Source organism: Taudactylus pleione, unplaced genomic scaffold (assembly GCF_031769625.1).
Source record: "Taudactylus pleione unplaced genomic scaffold, aTauple2 ptg000198l, whole genome shotgun sequence".
In the NCBI taxonomy this organism is placed as follows: domain Eukaryota; kingdom Metazoa; phylum Chordata; class Amphibia; order Anura; family Myobatrachidae; genus Taudactylus; species Taudactylus pleione.
Window position 1 is genome coordinate 8,884,860 of NW_028284600.1, and position 21,278 is coordinate 8,906,137.

The 21,278-nt window shown below is 46.7% G+C and overlaps 1 protein-coding gene across 6 annotated transcripts; it reads left to right on the plus strand.

Annotated features, from left to right (window-relative positions):
- Positions 1 to 171: 171 nt before the first annotated feature.
- IKZF5 (IKAROS family zinc finger 5) lies at positions 172 to 16,005 on the plus strand. 6 transcript variants are annotated; one of them, XM_088476891.1, is made up of 5 exons: positions 172 to 336; positions 1,795 to 1,884; positions 8,245 to 8,412; positions 11,476 to 11,715; positions 13,505 to 16,005. In XM_088476891.1, the coding sequence occupies exons 3-5, from the start codon at positions 8,280 to 8,282 to the stop codon at positions 14,449 to 14,451; spliced, it is 1,320 nt and encodes a 439-aa protein (XP_088333017.1). In that variant the 5' UTR covers positions 172 to 336; positions 1,795 to 1,884; positions 8,245 to 8,279; the 3' UTR covers positions 14,452 to 16,005. The 6 variants fall into 6 exon arrangements, with proteins under 6 accessions (XP_088333017.1, XP_088333022.1, XP_088333018.1 ...); XM_088476896.1 differs by having other exon boundaries at positions 11,533 to 11,715; XM_088476894.1 differs by lacking the exon at positions 172 to 336 and adding an exon at positions 357 to 416.
- Positions 16,006 to 21,278: the final 5,273 nt, after the last annotated feature.

Genomic DNA, 21,278 nt, shown 5'->3' on the forward strand with positions numbered 1-21,278 from the left:
TATATATATAGACACAGACTCTCTCAGGACACGTAGCGCGCCGTTTCCCTACACTATGATGCCGGTCCGTACACATGTCCGTAAAACAGACCGGTGCTGGGACTACAAGTCCCGGCATGCAGCGCGCCCAATGAGCACCGCGGCAGCCACACACGTGACTATGGGGGGGAGTGGCGTGGTGTGCGCCTGCGCGCCTTGCTGTGTGCCTGGGCCCCGACAACAGTGGGCAGCAGCAGCAGCATCGGTGAGGAGAACGGGCAGAGGCGCCATCGGTGGCATCCCTCGGTAGGCAGGAGGCGGAATGAGGTTCCCGGCTGTAAGGAGCTCCCGGTAACGGTGAGAGCAAGTATCCGGAGGGGCGGGGCCTGCGTGACGTCACGGCAGACAATCCATAATCATAACAATACCCTCTACATGTATGTGTCATATATGTAGTGTGTATTCTCCATATATGCATCTTATATATACTGTCTGCAGTCCACATGTATGTATGTGTCTTGGCTGTACTTTCTGCAGTTTCTATATATATCATATCTGTACTGTCTGAAATATCCATATATTCATGTGTCATATATGTAATCTCTATGTGTGTGTGTGTTATCTGTATATTGTGTAACCTCCATGTCTGACTGATATCTCCATACATGTATGTGTCATATTTGTAATCTCTATTTATGTATGTCATAACTGTACTGTGTAACCTCCATGTGTGCATGACATATCTGTATATTGTGTAATCTACATGTATTTATGCATGTGTCATATCTGTAGTCTATACTCTCCATTTATGTATTTGTTCTCTAAACTATAATCTCCATGTGTACTGGCTTTACTGTATGTACATATCATATTCGTACTGTCTATTCCTTTTCTGTATATGTATTTTAACAATAATACTCTATGTATGCATGGGCGTGATTATATCAGTAGTTATGTCATACTTATATTATTACAAACATGTATGATTCATATCAGCATTATCTATACTGTCCATGTGTGCACATAACATAACAGCAATACTCTTTTATCCGTACTCTCCATGTGTGTGCTCATCTCACTAGGAACATGTAATAATAATATGTTTAAAATCATATCGCTTAGTGCATGTAATATGTTGCAGAACAGCAATAATACTCTCCTGTCCGATCACCACTGTTGATCACTTCATGTCACTTGTGGCATGGGAAAATGCCTGCTGTCCTGCTTTACCTGTGGTGGTTACATTTACTGACCTGATACAGTACATAGTTGACAATTCACTGATTTTAAACATTGTCACGCAGATTGTCTATTGTGGTTGCTATGAGCAATTAAAACTCATTCACATGTCTGATGTGACGGTTGATTATGGACCTGATTCCGAGTCCAAATGTGGATGTTAGCAAACTGCGCATATGCTCCATCATGCCTGCGCTCCTCGATGGACCTAACGAGCGTGGCCCCTTCTCTGTCAAATGAGTGTTTCTAGGTAAGTTTATAGGGTAAATTTACTAAAGTGATAGTTTTTAGAAGTGGAGATGTTGCCCATAGCAACCAATCAGATTCTAGCTATTATATTCTAGAAGGTGCTAGTTAGATGTTAAGTAGAATCTGATTGGTTGCTATGGGCAACATCTCCACTTCTAAAAACTCTCACTTTAGTAAATATACCCCTGGGTGTCCACCTCGCAAGACATCTGTTTCGTGAGCGTGTAGTCAGATTTCCGTGCTATTCTGAGACTGACAGTTTTTTTGCACCCAGCATGGCATAAATGAGGCCACAGTTTGGGATTGAATTGGTAATGTAATTCGCAGTGCAAGTTCGCCATGAGAACGGCTCGCAAGACCCAACCTGCACCTGACTGAATTGACCACTAAGAATAAAATACAGCAACAACTGCTCAGGTGAAATTATCACTAAGCTATACTTTCAGATCCACAGATATTTGTTCTGCACCAATGATAGATATAAGAAATGTATACCTGTACCGGAAATGTGTTAACATAAAAATAATATCTGGACTTGCCATCTGTGATATTAATATATAATCAACTGGAAACTTTGATCCTGTATGTGTAAAGATGTTTGACAAAACCACACAATCGTTACATACAAATAAACAAAATAAATTATTTTAAAATAATGTATCATAAATTGGCAACAATTGTGACAAATTCAATCAAATGAAAGAACTGTGATACGAAAACAGTGAAACATCACTGATGCTTTTTTGATGGAACTATTACAATAAATCAATAGCTAAACCAATGTTAGTGCCTTGAATTCTCTTTTTATAATAATGCCCAAAATATACCCTATCCAATGTAGGGAGAGGAATAGATTGAATATTTGTTTGCATTCACTTTTTTAGATCGGAGACAGATTAATTCCTTCTACCTCTGATTGGTAGATATACATATGATACGCAGTCTCTCTCTTTTTCTTTTTTAAGCACATTTTATTTTTTAATTACACCTCTATCCTATAATACATTTTAATATGTTCGCTGTTTATCTAATTTGAATTAATTTACGAAAAGTGAAGCTTTATTTACTGCATCCACAAAACACAAGGTTATATTTTGCACCCAGAATACCATGCTTTTCTATTCACTTTCAATTGTGTATATATACTAGACGTTGTAGAACAATGGTCAGTTATACAGCCTTAAATTTGCTAGAGCTTACCTGTTCTTAAAGATGGTACAGTTCACCCAGAAAAATCCAAATCCTAGGAGTTTTCTCAGTAGTGTACTTTTAAAATGACTTAATAGAGATGTCCATCCATAGGTGTTTTACATCCCTCTGATGCCACAACTGCAGGGTTCAATGCCCAGAAACTGCCATTTAAGTTATATATACTGTATCACTGACATTCTGGCTGTAAAATCTTGAATTTCCTTCTCACAATACATTGGGGCATATTCAATTAGCCGCAGGGTTTCCCCCACGAATAATTGCCGGCCAAAATCCCCGCAGCGAGGGGAACAGCTATTCAATTAAACAGCCTTATTCCCACTCCGAAAAATCGGGAAGTGTAAACTGCGGAATCGATTAGTTTTCTTTTCCCCGCATGCGAGCCCGATTTGGCGCATTTTACGCGGATTTTACCTCGCACCTCCATGAGCTGCGAGGTAAAGTCCAATTGCGGGGTCTCGGGGACACTCGCGCGAGTAATCCCTGTTGATTGAATAGGTCCAGCGCGGCAATTAGCCGCGGGGTAAACCCTGCGGCTAATTGAATATGCCCCATTGCATCTTATTTGTCAAGATCACCGACCAATCAGAGTTTCCAATTTCAGAAGGATCATCCATTTGGCTAAGCGCACGCTGGCATCGGCTATGCATTTTTAACACATTTAAAAACACTTCAATTTGCCTTATTGCATTTGTGTATTTAGTCTGTTTGTTTTTTTGTTTTTTTTTAAATTGCATGTGTGACTAAACATGAAATGGTTCTTTCAAGCTATAAAGACATGTGGCAGTGCTTATGTAAATGTCTCCTAACCCCATCTCATTGTGTTTACATTGCTCGTCTATTGGGGAAGAATACGTTTTCTACAGTGTTCATACGTCAGATGCACTGAAATGAAACACATAGGCTATTTAGGAGAATGTACGGCAGGGCAATGATGAGTTAAGCACATGTAAAGAAGCAAATATGTATGGTCTCGTTTGGTTCAATTATTTTTTTGGGCCTGATTCTGAGGTCGACACCGTATCTAAATCGGTCGCAAGTGGACACATTTTTTTTTTGTACAGTCTGCGCAGGCTTCCTGGTGGTTACCGCCGAAAGCCGCTGAAAGAATTTGGGCACAGAGTGAGGCAATTTCAGTGGGCATTCGTAAGAGGTAACGGGCGGCTAGCCAGATGCGGGCGTGTCACGGTCAGCGATTGCGGCTTCTGATTTCGGCGGCCATGTCCAGATGAACATTCTGCTCCTCCATAGGGCTGGAGCAATGTTCGATGGTGCGACCGATGTGCGGCTAATGGTGCATCTTAATACGCAAAGTGGTAACCTAGTGCTGAAGTGCTTGGCGTCTCTATATGAATCCGATCAACTGCGGCATTAGCATAAAGACTAGTGAGCACCTCTATATCAGGCCCATTATCTCGGTACCAGACCCTTGTGGCTCTGCTATCTAGAGTGAGGGACAGGTTATTAGTGAATTATTTCCTCAGGCGTACAGTTATTTAATATACTGTAATTGCATCCTTTTTTTTTTTGCTGTGAGTAAGAATACACCATTATTTTTCCATACCCCATTTCCTAAAATGCTGTTACAGAGGTGTTTCATAATGGCAAAAGGGTTATAGGGGTCTATTTACTATGTTTGGAGACAGAGTGAAAAGTGTTAAGGTACCAGCCAATCAGCTCCCAAATGTTATTTTTCAAACAGCCTGTGAGATGGCAGTTGGGAGCTGATTGGCTGGCACCTTATCACTTTTCACTCTGTCTCCTAACACTGCTTAGTAAACAGACCCCATAGTTCTATTAATATCAGAACTGCGACACTGATCTAGCATAAAGGAGAGTATAGTATTAATGCACATTTACTGTGGTTTTTAGCGTGTTACCGGGCCTGATTCAGAAGCAGATACAATGGCGATTATGGACACAGATGTGGCGCAGAGAACACAATGCAGTTACGGAAGCATAGAGGAATCCATCGCAAATTGAGTGACAGGCTATCAGCGTTCGGGGTGGCGACGGAGGGGTGGTCGGGGTAAAAAAACACAGTCGTGTCTGTCCGTTTAAACGCCATTTCATGGCGGTGCATAAATTAGTCACTGTGATCGCATACACAGCATTAGAGCTCTCTGCTTGCGAGGAGACGCAGTGTTTACGTCTGGTCCAACTTGTTGTAAATTCTGCGTGACTGGCCGATGAGCATCGATGGTACCGATGTTTATGCAGAAGAGCAACATTGGACAGTCAGCGGGTGTCTTTATGCCAGATGAGCTTTGGCATGCATTAGCATATTTCTGCAGCTGCGTAACGTGTGAAAACACAGCTGCGATCACATTACCATCCTTTGCAGAATCGGGCCCACTGTTGGAAGTTGCAGTTATGATTGTTTTGTTTTTTTTCCCATGGACCTTAATGGTTTTTTACTGTTGAGTATGCTGCAAATTACCACTAAGTAGCTGAAAGGGTTGCCTATTGCCTTTGTAGTAGAGATAAGAAAATTTACTCTACCACAAAATATTCACCCCATTATTTATATGGCTGCAAAAGTATGAATCCCCGCTAATTGAATAGGTCCAGTGCGGCAATTAGCACCTCTGCAAAATAGCCTGTCTGTTCCTCTCATCTCTATTTGGTAGCTAAATGAGTGAATACAGCTAAATATTTCCCCAAACAACATCCGATTACTATGAAAGACTCCTGTAGCGACACAGTAGATCTAAATCAACAATACATAAGAGGAAAAAATTACTATTATATTTACATTTTCTCATTTAAAGGACCTTTTCATAGAAATAAAAGGTACAGAGACTCAAAATATTTTCCATGACAGTGTCCCTCTAAGGGCCGTATTCAATTAGAAGCGAAAAAACGTTTTCCGCGGAAAAGTATCGCCGATCAGGGCTTTTCGCGTGGTCGGAACTTCTCTCAATTCCAGCCAGTTTTCGCCTACGTGGAAAGTCAATGTAATGTAGTAGGTGAAAAAGATTTTTATTTTGGGGTGCAAACATGGGGAAACCACTCAGAACCCTTGGTACAGCCCCCACAAAGGACAACTGTCAAAAAATCTTGGGAAAAAACTTAAAAGAACACCTCAAAAAAGTATTTATTTTGGGGGCAAAAAAGTGGGGGGACAAGCATAAAATTGCAGGTGCATGTATGAGGGTCATTTCTCAAAAGTTCACTTTAGAGACCTAAATATATGCTAGCTCCCATTTTCAAGTACCCCAAATTTGACAGGACTACTTATTTTCACACAAAATTCCCCTATTCTGACAGCACTTTCCGCCTGTTCTGACTTCGCCGCTTGCCGTTAACGCATGGTTTGGAATTGAATACGGCAAATAGCGAGGACGCGCACGATAGGTTTCCGCCTCCAAAACACACGCTGTCGGCGGAAAGTTGGGCAGGCGAAACGTTTCAGCGGACACAAAACTAATTGAATACGGCCCTAAATCTCTGAAGTATACGTGAGTACGTGAGGAACTATGGCCCTGATTCAGAGCCGGACGCTCTGACCAGAGCGCTCGCTCTGAATCAGGGCCGTCCTATTTAAATTTGGCGCGGCCTTTTGGACGCTCGCATAGCTGTGGGTTACCCTCTATCAGAGCCAAAATCACTCCCACTGACATCACTAGTGATGTCAGTGGGGCCGGCCCCAGACGGTAGGGAACGCCTCCGTCTGGCAGCCACGCCCACCCTTTGGTGCGAGACCCGGAGCGACAGCTTGGCTGTCGCTATCCGGGTCTCGCGCATGTGCACGACGGAGCTCCCTCCGTCATGCGCATTTGGGTACCATCGACCCGCTTGCGAGCGGGTCTGAAAGAGACCCTATTCCCCCATCCTGAAGCCCTCTACAAACTGTTCTCATATCAATGTCTGATCTTTAATTACATAGTAATGCATGGCAAGGCTTTAGAGCATTGTGGTACGATGGGCTAGGAAACCTGACCCTGAAGCCTCACTGTATGGCCGCACAGCTCTATATACAGACACTGGGCTGTTGTGTAAACCTAGCATCGGGATATGACCACGTACGGAGTATACTGCAGTCTGTGTCCCTGTAAATGGGGAGGCTTTCATCCAGCACACTGCAGCTCTTGTGCAAGAAGCCGCAAGTCCTCAGACATTGCCTCGTCTCACAGCCTCTCCTGTGCTTACAGAGACCACAAGGAAAGCCAGTTCTTGTACAGCCTAAGAGTCAAAACTACTTACATGATTTCACAGTTCTAGTTATTGTATCATTACATAATGTAAGGTGCCTAGATGTACTACTCTCTCACTTGTTCGCATTGTGCACAAGGTTTGTATACTATAAGGTCTACAACTGAGAGTTTAATATCCCATCCAAACAATTCAATGTATAAATCTGCTCACAAATTAATGTATCATATTTCTAAGAAGCCACAAAAGAATGCAGGGCTCAAGAGGCTGATGCAACTAAACTAGCTTGCCTAGCATGTCTGTGGACAGCATGGTTAGTGTAGTGGTTAACATTGTTATCTCACTGAGGTATTGGGTTTGACCCACCAAGACCGTAACAGTGTGGAGTTTGCATGTTCTCCCCATGTTTTTGTGTGGGTTTCCTTTGCTTACTCCAGTTTCCTCCCACAATCCAAAAATTATAGGTTAATTCTTAATTAATAATAATTAATTATTAATAATTATCACTCTGCACACACTGAGATACCAAATGCACACATACGTGTGATTATAGACTTGCATGCAAATGATACTTATGACTTCAGAGTAGCCTAAATCTCTTCCAGAACTTGCATTTACAAATATGAATGACAGATGTTCTATAGTGGTTTTTTGTCTTTCCAATAATGTCTTTAAGTCATAACGGTGTCACAACGGCCTAGCAGACAGGTAGGCAACATATGGTTATTCAGTAGAACTACAAGTTGCAGCATGCATAATGGGTCTTCTAGCTCAAGGTCCAGTTGCAGCCAAGGTGATGTAACCGTATAAATAAATTTCTGTACCTGCACGATAGATTAATATCAGAATAAGGTGCGAGCCAGAGCCAGTAATTGCTTTGAAGCAGCAGCCAGTCTTTGACAAGTCACCTGTATAAACACTTGAATAAATAATATTTACCTCGTAGATTTGATATGTTAGTAACTTGTATTCAGTCCTTGATCGTTCATAATTGACAAACTTTGCCTCTCCAGAGGAGCATCGCCTCTGTATCCACAATAACTGTTTATCAGCACATACAGCGTGAGGTATGGCTCAGCGTTAGAAGCCGGGCTGTCATGGCTGCACTGGCTTTATTAGTGCGCCATGTTGGCTTCTGGAACTGAACACTGTATGTGTTCTTGCACACGGGTGGCAGTTACAAAAAATAATTTTAAGGGTAGAAGAGGGGCAAATTGTGGGAGCCCGCACTGGCATAACACACTTTTGTGAGCTGCATGGTATTAAAGAACAAATGGAGGAGTAGTACAAGTCTTGATCTATAATTATAGTCAGTCTGTGCTAATGAATGACCCATCACTGTACTCTGTGGTGACTGATGTGTGTGTGTATTACTATCACTTTGTATAATACATTTTTCCTCTCTCATTTCAGGCAGGGGGCAGTGCAGGAACACACAAGAACTGAATATGGGTGAGAAAAAGCCAGAGGCGCTGGACTTTGTAAAAGATTTCCAGGAATATCTAACACAGCAAACGCATCACGTCAACATGATTTCTGGCTCTGTGAGCGGTGACAAGGAGGCAGAAAGCTTACAAGGAGGTAAATGGTACATTGCATTCTTGCTACTGTCTATTAACTGATCATTACACAGTACAATGTAATTACTAAAGCAAAGCCTAGCAAACAAACTTCACGAGCAATGTTCATCCAATCATTATTCTTGCAATACAAGCCTCTGCAACTCAATACAAGCCTCTGTTACTCATTCCGTGTCCTTGTGGATAAAGACTCCATTTTAAATTCTATCTTGATAAAGATTTATATTCAAAGAAGCGATAAACTTTCCAAACCTATTTCAATCCCTTTCACCCTTCATCACCATGAATATACACCCACATCCTCTGTTTTTGCTGTGCAAGGCTTCATTGGGAACATTGAAGGGGTAATCCCACAGTAAATAGGGCTAGGCTCAAAAGGTTGGAAGGATTACCCCTTACTCATGCAGTGTTTAGACCTAAAGGAGCCAATGGGAATCCACATGCTGCAGTGCAGGACTTCTCAGATGGGATCCTGCCGTGTTTAAGGGCCACCACCCGCTAAATGCAGTGTTTGTGAGAGGAGTCCTTCAATGCAGCAGTCCTGATCCCTGCTTTTTCTCTCTAGTACAGTAGTCCCCAAACTCAGAACTCAAGGCACCTAACAGTCTGGGTTTTAAGAATATCTATGCTTGAGAACAGATACTTCAGTCAATTAGATTTAACTATCTGTTCCCACAGATTATCGTGGTCCTCATATGCATCGGAGTTGCACTGCACCTGTGCGGCGATGGTCTTGCTACAGCGGTCACATAGAGGGTATTTTTGCTAAGTGAGTGACAGGAAGGGACCATTTGGGGGAGTAGCAGCTCAAATGCAGGTGTGTCACAACCGTTCCAGGGGCGTGCCCCAGACTCCGATTGTGATCCCGTACGCAATCAAAATTGCCTTGGATTCTCAGGGCCTGATTCAGAGCCGGGCGCTATTTGCGCTCGCTCGTTCAGAAAAAGGGGCCAGCTATTTAAAGTGAGCGCTCGCTTTTTGCGGTCTGTTGACGCCTCTATGTCTGAGCGAGCGAACAAAACATGCGCTCGCTATTTTGTAAAGACGCCCCCTGGCCACTCGCATCCTACGTCATCTCCGCTATTTATTAGATTAATCGAGTACATCGAAAGGCGTCTGAACTGCTCGCAGTGCTTGTGGTTGGATTTTCCTACCGCAATCATGCGAACAGTTCAGGCTAAGAGACAACCAAGTGACGTGGCCGATGACGCTGCTCTGTTAATTATGCACACCCTTAAAACGCCCGTTTTGACCGTTTGGCACGCCTGCGTTCGGATCTCCACTCCCCGTTTTCAAGCAGCTTCCCCTCTTACCACCCACAAACGCCTCATTCTGTCACTCAAATTAGCAGGCATTCGCTATATAGCAAACACACGATTTCCGACCGCACTGACTGGTTGGCGCATGCGCATTACGATGTGCGAACATCGCTCAGAGCGAACGCTTACGAGCGGCTCTGAATCAGGCCCTCAGTTCAGGCGGCCATCTGCGCAACCATGGAGTCATTCAGAAGGCCAATTATCAACTGAACCGCGACCGATGCTGTGTCTTTGTACATAGTCACTTTCATTTGCGAAGCTGCCGGTGGGCGTCTCAATACAACTCCCGAGGACTGCTGCTGTGTGGCATTAGCGTCCATCCCTGAATCAGGCCCTTCAGGCATGGATATCCTTAAAACCTGGACTGTTAGGGTGCCTTGAGGATCAAGTTTGGGAACCACTTGTTAGTATAAAGACTGGAATTCGGGCTGCCAATTTGGTAGCGCACAGTCTGCTGTCCAGCAGGATGATAGGTTGTTGCTGAGGGGTGACAGGTTTCTCTGACCAAGGCTGATCACAAGACCATGCACAAGGGTGCACAAAGACATAGAGGTGTATAAATGGGAGGGTTTACTGGTTCTTTAATATGGCTCAGTATCTCAGCTGACTTGACATTCAAGGGTATACATTCAGGAAGCCGGGGGACGGAATGCCGACTAGGGACGAATGACAGGCGTCTAAATCTAGACTCCTGTCATTTGACCGACGTCGGGAGACCGGCGCCCGGCATCCCGATCGATCGATCGGGATGCCGCAGCGGACAGCCGCTTTATGTTTAGGACTCCCGGGGGGGGACTTAGGGTTAGGCACCCCCCCGGGAGGATAGGTTTAGGCTAGGGGGAGGGAGGGTTAGGCATCCCCCCGGGGGACTTAGGTTTAGGCAGTGGGGAAGGGGGGGTTAGGTTTAGGCACTTAAAGGGGCGATTAGGGTTAGGCACTGGGGGGGGAAGGTTAGGGTTAGGCACCCTAAAGGAGGGTTAGGGGGTAAATTAGGTTAGTCAATACCTAGGGAGGATCGGGATTTCTTCCTCTGTCGGCCAGGCGCTGTCAGAATTTGAACCGCCGGCCAGGTGTCCAGCGGTAATTAATACCAATTCCACTTCAAGATTGTTCTTCTCATCTGTCTGGAGATATGGTCATCACAGGAGAATTTTGTAGCCGGGTTAGAGGCCACTAATGCAAATCTGAGCAGTCTTAGGAGCTATGTACAGTAGCTAAGCACACACTGTACATTTGTAGACACAATAAGCTGGATCCTTGTATCTGCAAATTTTCAGCTGGCAAAAAATGAGTTCCTGAACTTTACCTATGTGAGAACGTCCCTTCTTACATAGGTACTATGAGTTGCCCAGTTTAGGAAAATCGAGCGTATGTTCCCTATGCATTAGTAATATGAAATCGCTAACATGGAAGTCATAGTAGATTTGTATGCATTTGAGATAGGACATCAGAACAGTGGGAACCCCATCCTTGGAACCCAAGCCAGAAGTGAGATATTTACCCCCAGTGCTTCAGCAACCTCCATTGTCCAGCTGCCACTATTAGACTAGTTTTCAGTCTCTGTGTTGCCGACACCTGAGTCGGTTATATACCCTATACTTCATCAGACATCATTCCAAGATAGGATTATGTTACATTTCTCATCTAACCACAACATTTGTATCCTGAATACTGTGTATCTCTGTACTGACCCTTTCCCCCGTGGCAGAGGGGTGCTATTCATTGACTCACTTTCTATAAATCAGGGCCACAAAACCACGATGTGCTCACCGCTAATTCTCCGTGCCTTGCTCTACCGGCAGCTGGGACAGACAGTGATCAGAATGGGCTGGACCACCCGTCTGTGGAGGTGTCCCTGGATGAGAGTGCGGGGATGCTGGTGGATGGCTTTGAGAGGACATACGATGGGAAACTAAAATGTCGTTATTGTAACTATGCCAGCAAAGGCACGGCTCGTCTCATAGAACACATTCGCATACACACAGGTAGGACCCTGTCTGTGTATGCATGGGGGGGCGGGGATGTAGCTTTGTGCGTGTGCTTGACAGTCTTACTCATCTTGGCACCATCCTGCATGCTGAAGCTATTTGCTGTGCCAGAATACATGAACTAATCATGGAAGCAATTTTGAATAAATTATTTTTTTTTTCCCCTGCTACACTTGAGTGTGCTGTCCCAAACCTTTTCACAGCGGCCCCAGTGAACTAAAAGTCTGCTATCTTTCAGGCTGAAAGAGCAAAATATTTCAGTGCCAACAGGAGGAAGGAAATTGGTGGCTACGCCACCTCAAATAACAGCATTGATGCACAGTTGTGTAGACTCCTAAAGCTGGACCAAATCACTTCCACTTAAAAAACATCAGGATTCTGTTCTGACATATATAGACTTCATTTTTGCACCCTGCACCTGTCACAAGCTGGGCAGTTCCTTTATCCTGCCTGGGGTGTTGCTTTGTGCTCTGGTGCTTCTAGCATATTCAGCTAATGCAACAAACTGCTGAGGTACAAACCAGAGTGTGCTAAAAGTACCACAGCAGAGAGCGACACCCCAGGCAGAAAAGAGGAACTGCAGGGTGCTAGAATGAACACTAATATAGTTTTGTTTTTTCAGGAATGCATTGGCCTGGTGGTTTAGTGAAACCCTGCAACGTTGGTAAACTCCCCCAAGTCCACAAACCTTGCTTTTATTGGAGACACTTCTGTGTACTCAGATTGGCGAACTCATAGTGGCCCTTCTCCTGGCAGATATGTACAGAGAATAAAGCTCCAAATTTGTATTCTTAATATTATCATTGCTTAACTGCCATCCAGTGAAGAAGTGTTCCTCTAGTTCAGTGATAGGCAAGACGCTGTGAAACTACATATCCCAGCATGTCCAGCTACTGTTTTGCTGTTAGGACATGTTAAAACAGTGACAGGGAATGCTGGGCTGTGTAGTTCAACAGCAGCTGGAGTGCCAGATGTTGCCTATCCCTGCGTTAGTTAGAAGAGAACCCGTTAAGACTTGTGTCATGCCCGCAACTTTACTAGTCTGACAAATGGCTTCTTTTTTTTAACCCTACCCTCTTCACCTCTAAATCCAGAGGTAATACTCAAAAAGAAAAAAATAAGTGTTCACTCTACAGAGGGAAAATAAATGCACCTTACAGAATGTAAAAGGTTTCAGTGACCTGTCTGTGGTACGTCAAAATCCCGACCCAACTAGGTAAGTATACTAACACTAACCCTCCCCCTAACCTCATTACTTACCGTCGTGATGCCGGCGGCGGGCTTCTGACTGCTGTCGGGATTCCGGAGCAGGTATTTTGAGAGCCGGCATCCCAACTGCCGCGATGCCAACTACATCCCCTGTGGTACAAATCTCCGGGTAATCTCAAGCAAACTTTCACACCCTATATATGGAGGGCACATTAGTTTAAAACAAAATCGTAGAAAGAGAATATGATTAACTGTGGAATGATTACTTATTTGAAGTCGTTAGTAGTTTTACGCTCAGTGTGTTTGGCTTGAGTGTTTGTGTGGTGTTTGGACTGTAGATGTACATAATCTTGTTCTTACAGTAGGGCACATCTAGTCTGCTTGTTATGCAAAAAAAGTCTGGGTTTATACCTCTGTGTGCATGGGAAAGTATGTTTTATGTCACGTCTTTGGTTTTCACAATATCATATTTAAGTGTTTTGCTGGTCAGACTAGGGCAACCTGTTGCCTTATATAAAGCATACACGCAACATAAAACATGGCAAACGTGTCATTTTGTGGTTTCTATCTTTTGCAGGTGAGAAGCCACACCGCTGCCACCTGTGCCCCTTTGCATCTGCCTACGAGCGACACTTAGAGGCTCACATGCGATCCCACACTGGGGAGAAGCCTTACAAATGCGAGCTGTGCTCCTTTCGCTGCAGTGACCGCAGTAACCTGTCCCATCACCGGCGTCGCAAACACAAGATGCTGCCTATTAAAGGAACACGCCCGTCCCTTGGCAACAAAAAAATGTGGGGTGTCCTTCAGAAGAAAGTCAGCAGCTTGGGCTACAGCCGCCGAACTCTCATTAACCTTAGCCCACCATCCATGGTGGTGCATAAGGCAGACTATCTAAATGACTTCTCCCATGAGATACCCAGCATCCACAGCGAGGCCTATGAAAATCTAGCCAAGGTTTCACACGCAGCAGGAGTATTGTCAAGGGATCCACAAGAGCTCATGGTGGACAATCCCTTAAACCAGTTATCCACACTGGCAGGTCAACTATCCAGCCTACCACCCGACACACAAAACCCTGCATCTCCAGACACAGGACCTTGCCCTGATGAAAAACCTTTCATGATCCAACAGCCTCCAGCACCAGCCTGCGCCTCTGCCGTCTCAACCAGTATTCCCCAGAGCTCCTCCCCAGCCAGCCCCGAGGTCCGTCCAACCCACAATCACAGAAACTGTAGTCCTATGGCTGGGCCCAGCAGTGAGCGCAGCGGACGAACCAGCACACCCAGCATCAGCAACAGCCAACCTAGCACACCAGCCCCTGCTCTACCAGTGCAGGACCCTCAACTTTTGCATCACTGCCAGCACTGTGATATGTACTTTGCAGACAACATACTGTACACAATCCACATGGGATGCCACGGTTTCGAAAATCCTTTCCAATGCAACATCTGCGGTTGCAAATGCAAAAACAAGTATGACTTTGCTTGCCACTTTGCTCGTGGTCAGCACAGCCAACATTGACTTTGAGTGGCCTTTTTACCACCCTATTTTTGTTTTATTTCTCTCCTCGGGAGACAGTCTGTCTATAGAGTGCCTGTCATTTGAGGAATATATATATAGGATGTAAATATGTATGCGTCTCATTTGCTTCCGAGATCGGAGTTGAAGACAGGAAGTGCAAGATGGCTTTCTTAACAGTATTGATTGGAGGGACCGGTGGAGTGGCTGGGAAGGTTATAGGTGTAACAATATTGTATGGAGAGACCGGTGGAGTGGCTGGGAAGGTTATAGGTGTAACAGTATTGATTGGAGGGACCGGTGGAGTGGCTGGGAAGGTTATAGGTGTAACAATATTGTATGGAGAGACCGGTGGAGTGGCTGGGAAGGTTATAGGTGTAACAATATTGTATGGAGAGACCGGTGGAGTGGCTGGGAAGGTTATAGGTGTAACAGTATTGATTGGAGGGACCGGTGGAGTGGCTGGGAAGGTTATAGGTGTAACAATATTGTATGGAGAGACCGGTGGAGTGGCTGGGAAGGTTGTAAGTGTAACAGAATTGATTGGAGGGACCGGTGGAGTGGCTGGGAAGGTTATAGGTGTAACAATATTGTATGGAGAGACCGGTGGAGTGGCTGGGAAGGTTATAGGTGTAACAGTATTGATTAGAGGGACCGGTGGAGTGGTTGGGAAGGTTATAGGTGTAAGAGTATTGATTGGAGAGACTGGTAGAATGGTTGGGAAGGTTATAGGTTTAACAGTATTGATGGGACCAGTGGAGTGGCTGAGAAGGTGTAACAATATTGATTGGAGAGACCGGTGGAGTGGCTGGGAAGGTTATAGGTGTAACAGTATTGGAGGGACCGGTGGAGTGGCTGGGAAGGTTATTGGTGTAACAGTATTGATGGGACTGGTGGAGTGGCTGGGAAGGTTATGGGTGTAGATTGTTTCTAGAAGGCCAAATACCTATAAAACTAACTACTAGGAAGAGGGTTATACTTACGGATAAGGCACCTAATGTTTAGCTGTCTTACCAATCTTTTTTGGCCCCACGTGCCTCAAGGTAGAGAGCATTGGGGGACCTGCCATAAAATAATTAGTTTCAATTGTGAGTAACTTATCATTATTGTACTTTAAAGAGGTAAAAAAAAATTTGACTGTTGGCAGTATTCATGAATGTTGTAGTCCCCATCAATAATGCTGTGTGCTCATTTTACTTGTGCAAAATTTGAGATAATACATTTAATTTTATAGTGGCCTCTTTCCATGAATTAGAGGGAGTTGAACTAACTTAAGTTTATCTATGATGGTTTCCATCTGAAACAAGTGTTTGTTTTTATATATATATATAAATTAATTTATCCTCACCGGTTGTAAAATATGTCTGTATAGATCTATTCACTGTGTGTTTAGTGTTTCTCCAAAGATTCAAACTTTGTAAAACATCTTGTTTAATAAATGTGTGTTGTCTCCCCTCTTCCCCAGTGTCCTCAACAACTGCTCACATATCATGGATTGACACTTGCATCTGTCAGGATGGATTTTAACCTTTAAAATAAACAGAAAGTGAAATTCTTGTTTAGAACTCTTCTTTAATAGCAATGGGGTAGGCTGCTTTATGTGGTGACCTAAGAAACTGCAACAACCTGTGTATATATGAAGGACAGGACAGGCCAATCAAGAGATACATGTTCCAACCTCCTGGGCAGAAAATGGTACAATTTCTACAATGCTGACATCTCGTGTTGAGAGCAGTGATTGGACAGCTACCGCAGCCAACCAATCAGATGCCTCAAACACAGAAGCAGGTGCAGCAGAGATTACAGCCTCTGGGAAGTATATCTAAATGCTAATAGTCTTTGACAGGGTGTGTGCTATGACTGGTTCGAAACCAGAAGGTTGACACATTCGGAATGTCGACAGTCGAAAGGTCAATATGGTCATTAGGCCAACCACTAATATGTAGACATGGTAAAACAAGAGATATGGTAAGAACTTACCTTTGTTATCTCTGTTTCTACGAAGTCCATAGGGTCCACAGGGTTGACCTTGGGGTATAGCTGGATCTGGATCCATGGGCACCACGCAGTTAAAGCTTTAGCTGCTCCCAGGATGCACTTGGGTCCGTCCTCCTCTATACCCCGCCCCCGGCCACAGCACCTCAGTTTGTAAGCAGCCAAGGCCGGAGGAGGAGACTAAACAGAGAGAAGGAAGACTGGAACACACAAGAAACCATACTCACAGAAATGGGAGACGGAAAACCGGTGACCAGCCACACAGCCCATTTGAAGCCAGGTGCGTCAGGGCGGGCGCCCTGTGGACCCTATGGACTTCGTAGAAACAGATAACAAAGGTAAGTTCTTACCATATCTCTTGTTTTCTACTTCAGGGTCCATAGGGGGTCCACAGGGTTGACCTTGGGGATGTCCCAAAGCAGTACAACTAAGGGCGGGGACGCTCCTGTGCTGAAAGGAGAACCCGGCGCCCAAAGGATGCATCCTGAGAGGCAAAGGTGTCAAACGCATAGAACCTCAAAAACGTTTGAATTGAAGACCAAGTGGCCGCCTTACACAGCTGAACAGCAGAAGCGCCACGTCTAGCAGCCCAAGAGGGACCCACAGAACGAGTGGAATGAGCCTTAACAGAGGCTGGCACAGGTAAGCCCTCCTGTGCATAAGCCTCACAAATAACGGAACGAAGCCAACGGGCTAACGTTTGTTTGTTGGCAGGCCAACCCCTCTTGTGAAAACCAAAGAGGATAAACAAGGAATCAGACTTCCTAACCGAAGCCGTCCGGTCTACATAAATTCTAAGCGCCCGGACCACATCTAAGGAAGTCTCACCAGCTGAAAGATCAGGGGACTGAAAAGCTGGCACAACAAGTTCCTGATTAATATGGAACTTCGAGACCACTTTGGGCAAAAACTCAGGACGAGTGCGGAGCACCGCTCTGTCCTGGTGAAAAATCAGGAAAGGAGGGCGACAGGAAAGCGCCCCCAATTCAGACACCCTCCTGGCCGAAGCAATTGCCAGGAGAAAAACCGTCTTAAATGTCAGCCACTTGAGCTCCACCGCCTCAAGAGGCTCAAACGGAGGACCCTGCAGGACCCGTAGCACCACCGCCAAGTCCCAAGGAGCCACAGGAGGCACAAAGGGAGGCTGGATCCTGAGAACACCTTGGAAAAAGGTGTGAACGTCTGGTAGTATTGCAATCCGCCGTTGAAACCACACGGACAAGGCGGACACATGAACCTTCAGAGATGCAAGGCGTAAGCCGAGATCCAATCCTGACTGAAGAAATTCCAAGATCCTAGAAACTCGGAACACCTGAGGATCATAATGTCTGGACTCACACCACTGAAAGTAAGTGTGCCACACTCTGTGATAAATCCGTGCTGAAGCAGGCTTGCGTGCCCTGAGCATGGTACCAATAACCGAACTGGAGAAGCCCCGAGACCTCAAGACGGCTGTCTCAAGAGCCACGCCGTCAAAGACAGCCGACCCAGATCCGGGTAAAGGCAGGGCCCCTGAGACAACAGGTCCCGATGCTGAGGAAGAAGGTACGGAGCGTCGATGGAGAGGCTCCTGAGATCGGAGTACCAAGGACGTCTGGGCCACGCCGGAGCTACCAGCACGAGCATGCCGCCGTCCTGCTTGAATTTCCGCAGAACCCGAGGAAGCAGGGATATCGGAGGAAACAGATACGCCAGGTGAAACGTCCATTTCACCGACAGCGCGTCCACCAGACTTGCACCTGCGTCTCTTGTCCTTGACCCGTAAACGGGCAACTTGTGATTGTGACGGGAGGCCATCAAGTCCAGCTCCGGCAGTCCCCACCTGTCCACGAGTAGCTGAAACACCTCTGGGTGAAGCGACCATTCCCCGGGATGCACGTCGTGACGGCTGAGGAAGTCCGCCTCCCAATTGAGGACTCCGGGGATGAAGACCGCCGAGATCGCTGGAATGTGACCCTCCGCCCAAGTCAGGATACGAGACACCTCCGACATCGCTGCCTGACTGCGAGTTCCGCCTTGGTGATTGATATACGCCACCGTGGTGGCGTTGTCGGACTGCACCTGTACCGCCCTTCCGTGAAGAGCGGGGCCGGACGACTGCAGGGCCCTGAATACTGCCCGCAGTTCCAGGATGTTGATGGGGAGAAGTGCTTCTTCCGCTGACCAACGACCCTGAAGCGACAAAGAGCCGGTCACTGCCCCCCAACCCCGGAGACTGGCATCCGTCGTGAGCAGGACCCAGTCCGGGATCCAAAATGGGCGCCCCTCGACCAGATGAGCTGTCTGAAGCCACCAAGCCAAAGATAGCCGAACGTCCGGAGACAACACCAGCACCTGAGAGCGGATCCGGTGAGGTAACCCGTTCCATTCTGATAGAATCAGCCCCTGCAGGGGCCGGGAATGGAACTGGGCAAATTCCACCATGTCGAATGTCGACACCATGGACCCCAGAACTCTCATAGCCGAATGGACCGACAGGCGGCAACGGCTCAGGCAACTGCGTATCCGCAGCTGTAGGGAGGCGACCTTCTCCGGAGTCAGGAAGATCCTTTGCTGACGCGAATCCAGCAGGGCTCCCAAATGAACCATCCGCTGTGATGGAATCAGGGAGGACTTTTTCCAATTTATCAACCACCCGTGTGCTTGCAGGCAAGCGATCGTCAGGTGGAGATGTTGAAGCAGTACCTCCGGGGAGCTCGCCAGCAACAGGAGGTCGTCCAGGTACGGCAGCAGCCGTACATTCTGGTTCCGAAGATGTGCGGCCATGACCGCCATAATCTTCGTGAACACCCTCGGTGCCGTGGAGAGACCAAAGGGTAGCGCCCGGAACTGATAGTGGTGTTGAAGGATAGCGAACCTCAGATACCGCTGGTGTGAAGATGCTATCGGAACATGGAGGTAGGCGTCCTGGATGTCCAGGGACACCATGTAATCCCCCGGTTCCATCGCCAGAATGATGGAACGTAACGTTTCCATCCTGAACTTGGGAACTCTGAGGAATTTGTTCAGAGACTTCAAGTTGAGGATAGGGCGATGAGAACCATTGGGTTTCTGCACCAGAAACAGAGACGAATAATACCCCGTCCCTCGTTGTGATAGAGGAACGGGAACAATGACCCCTGCTTTCAGCAAGGACTCTATAGCCTCCTGAACCTGTAACGCCTTGGTCTTGTCCTGAGAAGGACTTGTGCAGAAAAACTGGTGGGGTGGTCTGTGCCGAAAAGACAGGGCGTACCCCTGGGAGACCACTTCTCGAACCCAGGCATCCGTGGTGGTATTGTGCCAGCACTGGGCAAATAGAAGAAGTCGGCCTCCCACTCTGAGGTCCCCCAGAGGGAGGCCCGTCCCATCAGGCCGCAGGTTTATCTTCCTGCTTGGAAGAAGGGCGCCGAGCACTCCAGGCTTGCTTCTTGGGTTTAGAGGCCGTCTTACTCGCAGACTGTCTCGGGAAGGACTGACCTTTCGCCTTACCCTGAACCCGAAAGGAACGAAAAGCCGAACTCCGAACCTTAGCAGGCAGTGCCGCCGAAGGGAGGAAGGCAGACTTGGATTTAGCCAGGGTGTCCACTATTTTGTCCAAGTCCGGACCAAATAGTAATTCCCCATTGAAAGGTAAGGCCTCCAGACCTTTCTTTGAATCAGAGTCCACTCTCCAGGACCGCAACCATAAGGATCGGCGGGCAGACACCGCTGCAGCCGATACCCGCGAGGTCAGCAGACTAGCATCTAAAGAAGCTTCTCCAATGTAAGAAGCAGCGTCCCTCATTTGTCCCAACAACGCCCGCTGGACATCCGGAGCGTCGTCCGGGAAGGTATCTTCCAATGCATTGGCCCACCCCTCAATGGCCTTGGCCACCCAGGAGATGGCCATGGACGGTCGGGCCACCGCCCCGGAGAGGGAGTAAATAGACTTTAAGCAAGTCTCAACTTTCCTGTCCGTGGGATCCTTCAACGAGGATATCGACGGTAATGGTAAGGTGGCGCCCCGAGTCAAACTGGTGACATGGGAATCCACCGCCGGTGGAGTTTCCCATTTTTTACAATGTGCCTCAGGGAAGGGGTAATTAGAAGCCAACCGCTTCTGAGGAAGGAATCTCTTACTGGGCGCCTGCCAAGCTACCGCCATATGATCCATCAACTGATCCGACAGGGGAAACACCGCAGAAGCCACCTTAGTTTTTTTGAAACTAGGAAACTTTGACTTAGGAACCGGTGCCTCATCCTCTATAAGAAGAATAGCTCGCACCGCCCTAACTAGTGCTCGCACATTAATGGACGACTTGGTATCCATTTCCTGGACCGAGGCGTCCGAGTCAGTGTCATCAGGGACCTCCCCATCATCTGAGGAACCCTCTGAGTCCGATACCTGAGCAGCCCGTGTCATGAGTGGGCGTTTAGAAATCCTAGAAGGCATGTCAGTCTGCAACATTGACTGAAAAGCCGAGGAAGCGGCCACCAAATGTTGCACGGAGTTGGAGAGCACATCCACCCATGGTGGAGGCGTCGCCATAGGGGCCTGAAAAGGTACCACAGGCTGCTGCGGCACAGGGGAAGCCTGTATATACATAGGCAACCCCGCATAGGGACCTACTGATTGAGACCCAGGAGGACTCTGCAATAACTGCGGGACACCCGGGGAATTGGGGATGGTCGGCTGGGGCACCGCCCTAGTAGGGAGAGCAGTCGGGACCGACAGACGGTCCGCAATAGACACCAGCACTTGAGAAAACATCGCCCACGGTGGTTCCTGCGCCAGAGAAGGTCTGGATGGGCCAGGAGCCACCTGGCATCGACTACACAGGCCATCCTGTGACAAATCCTCCCTATCCACTCCT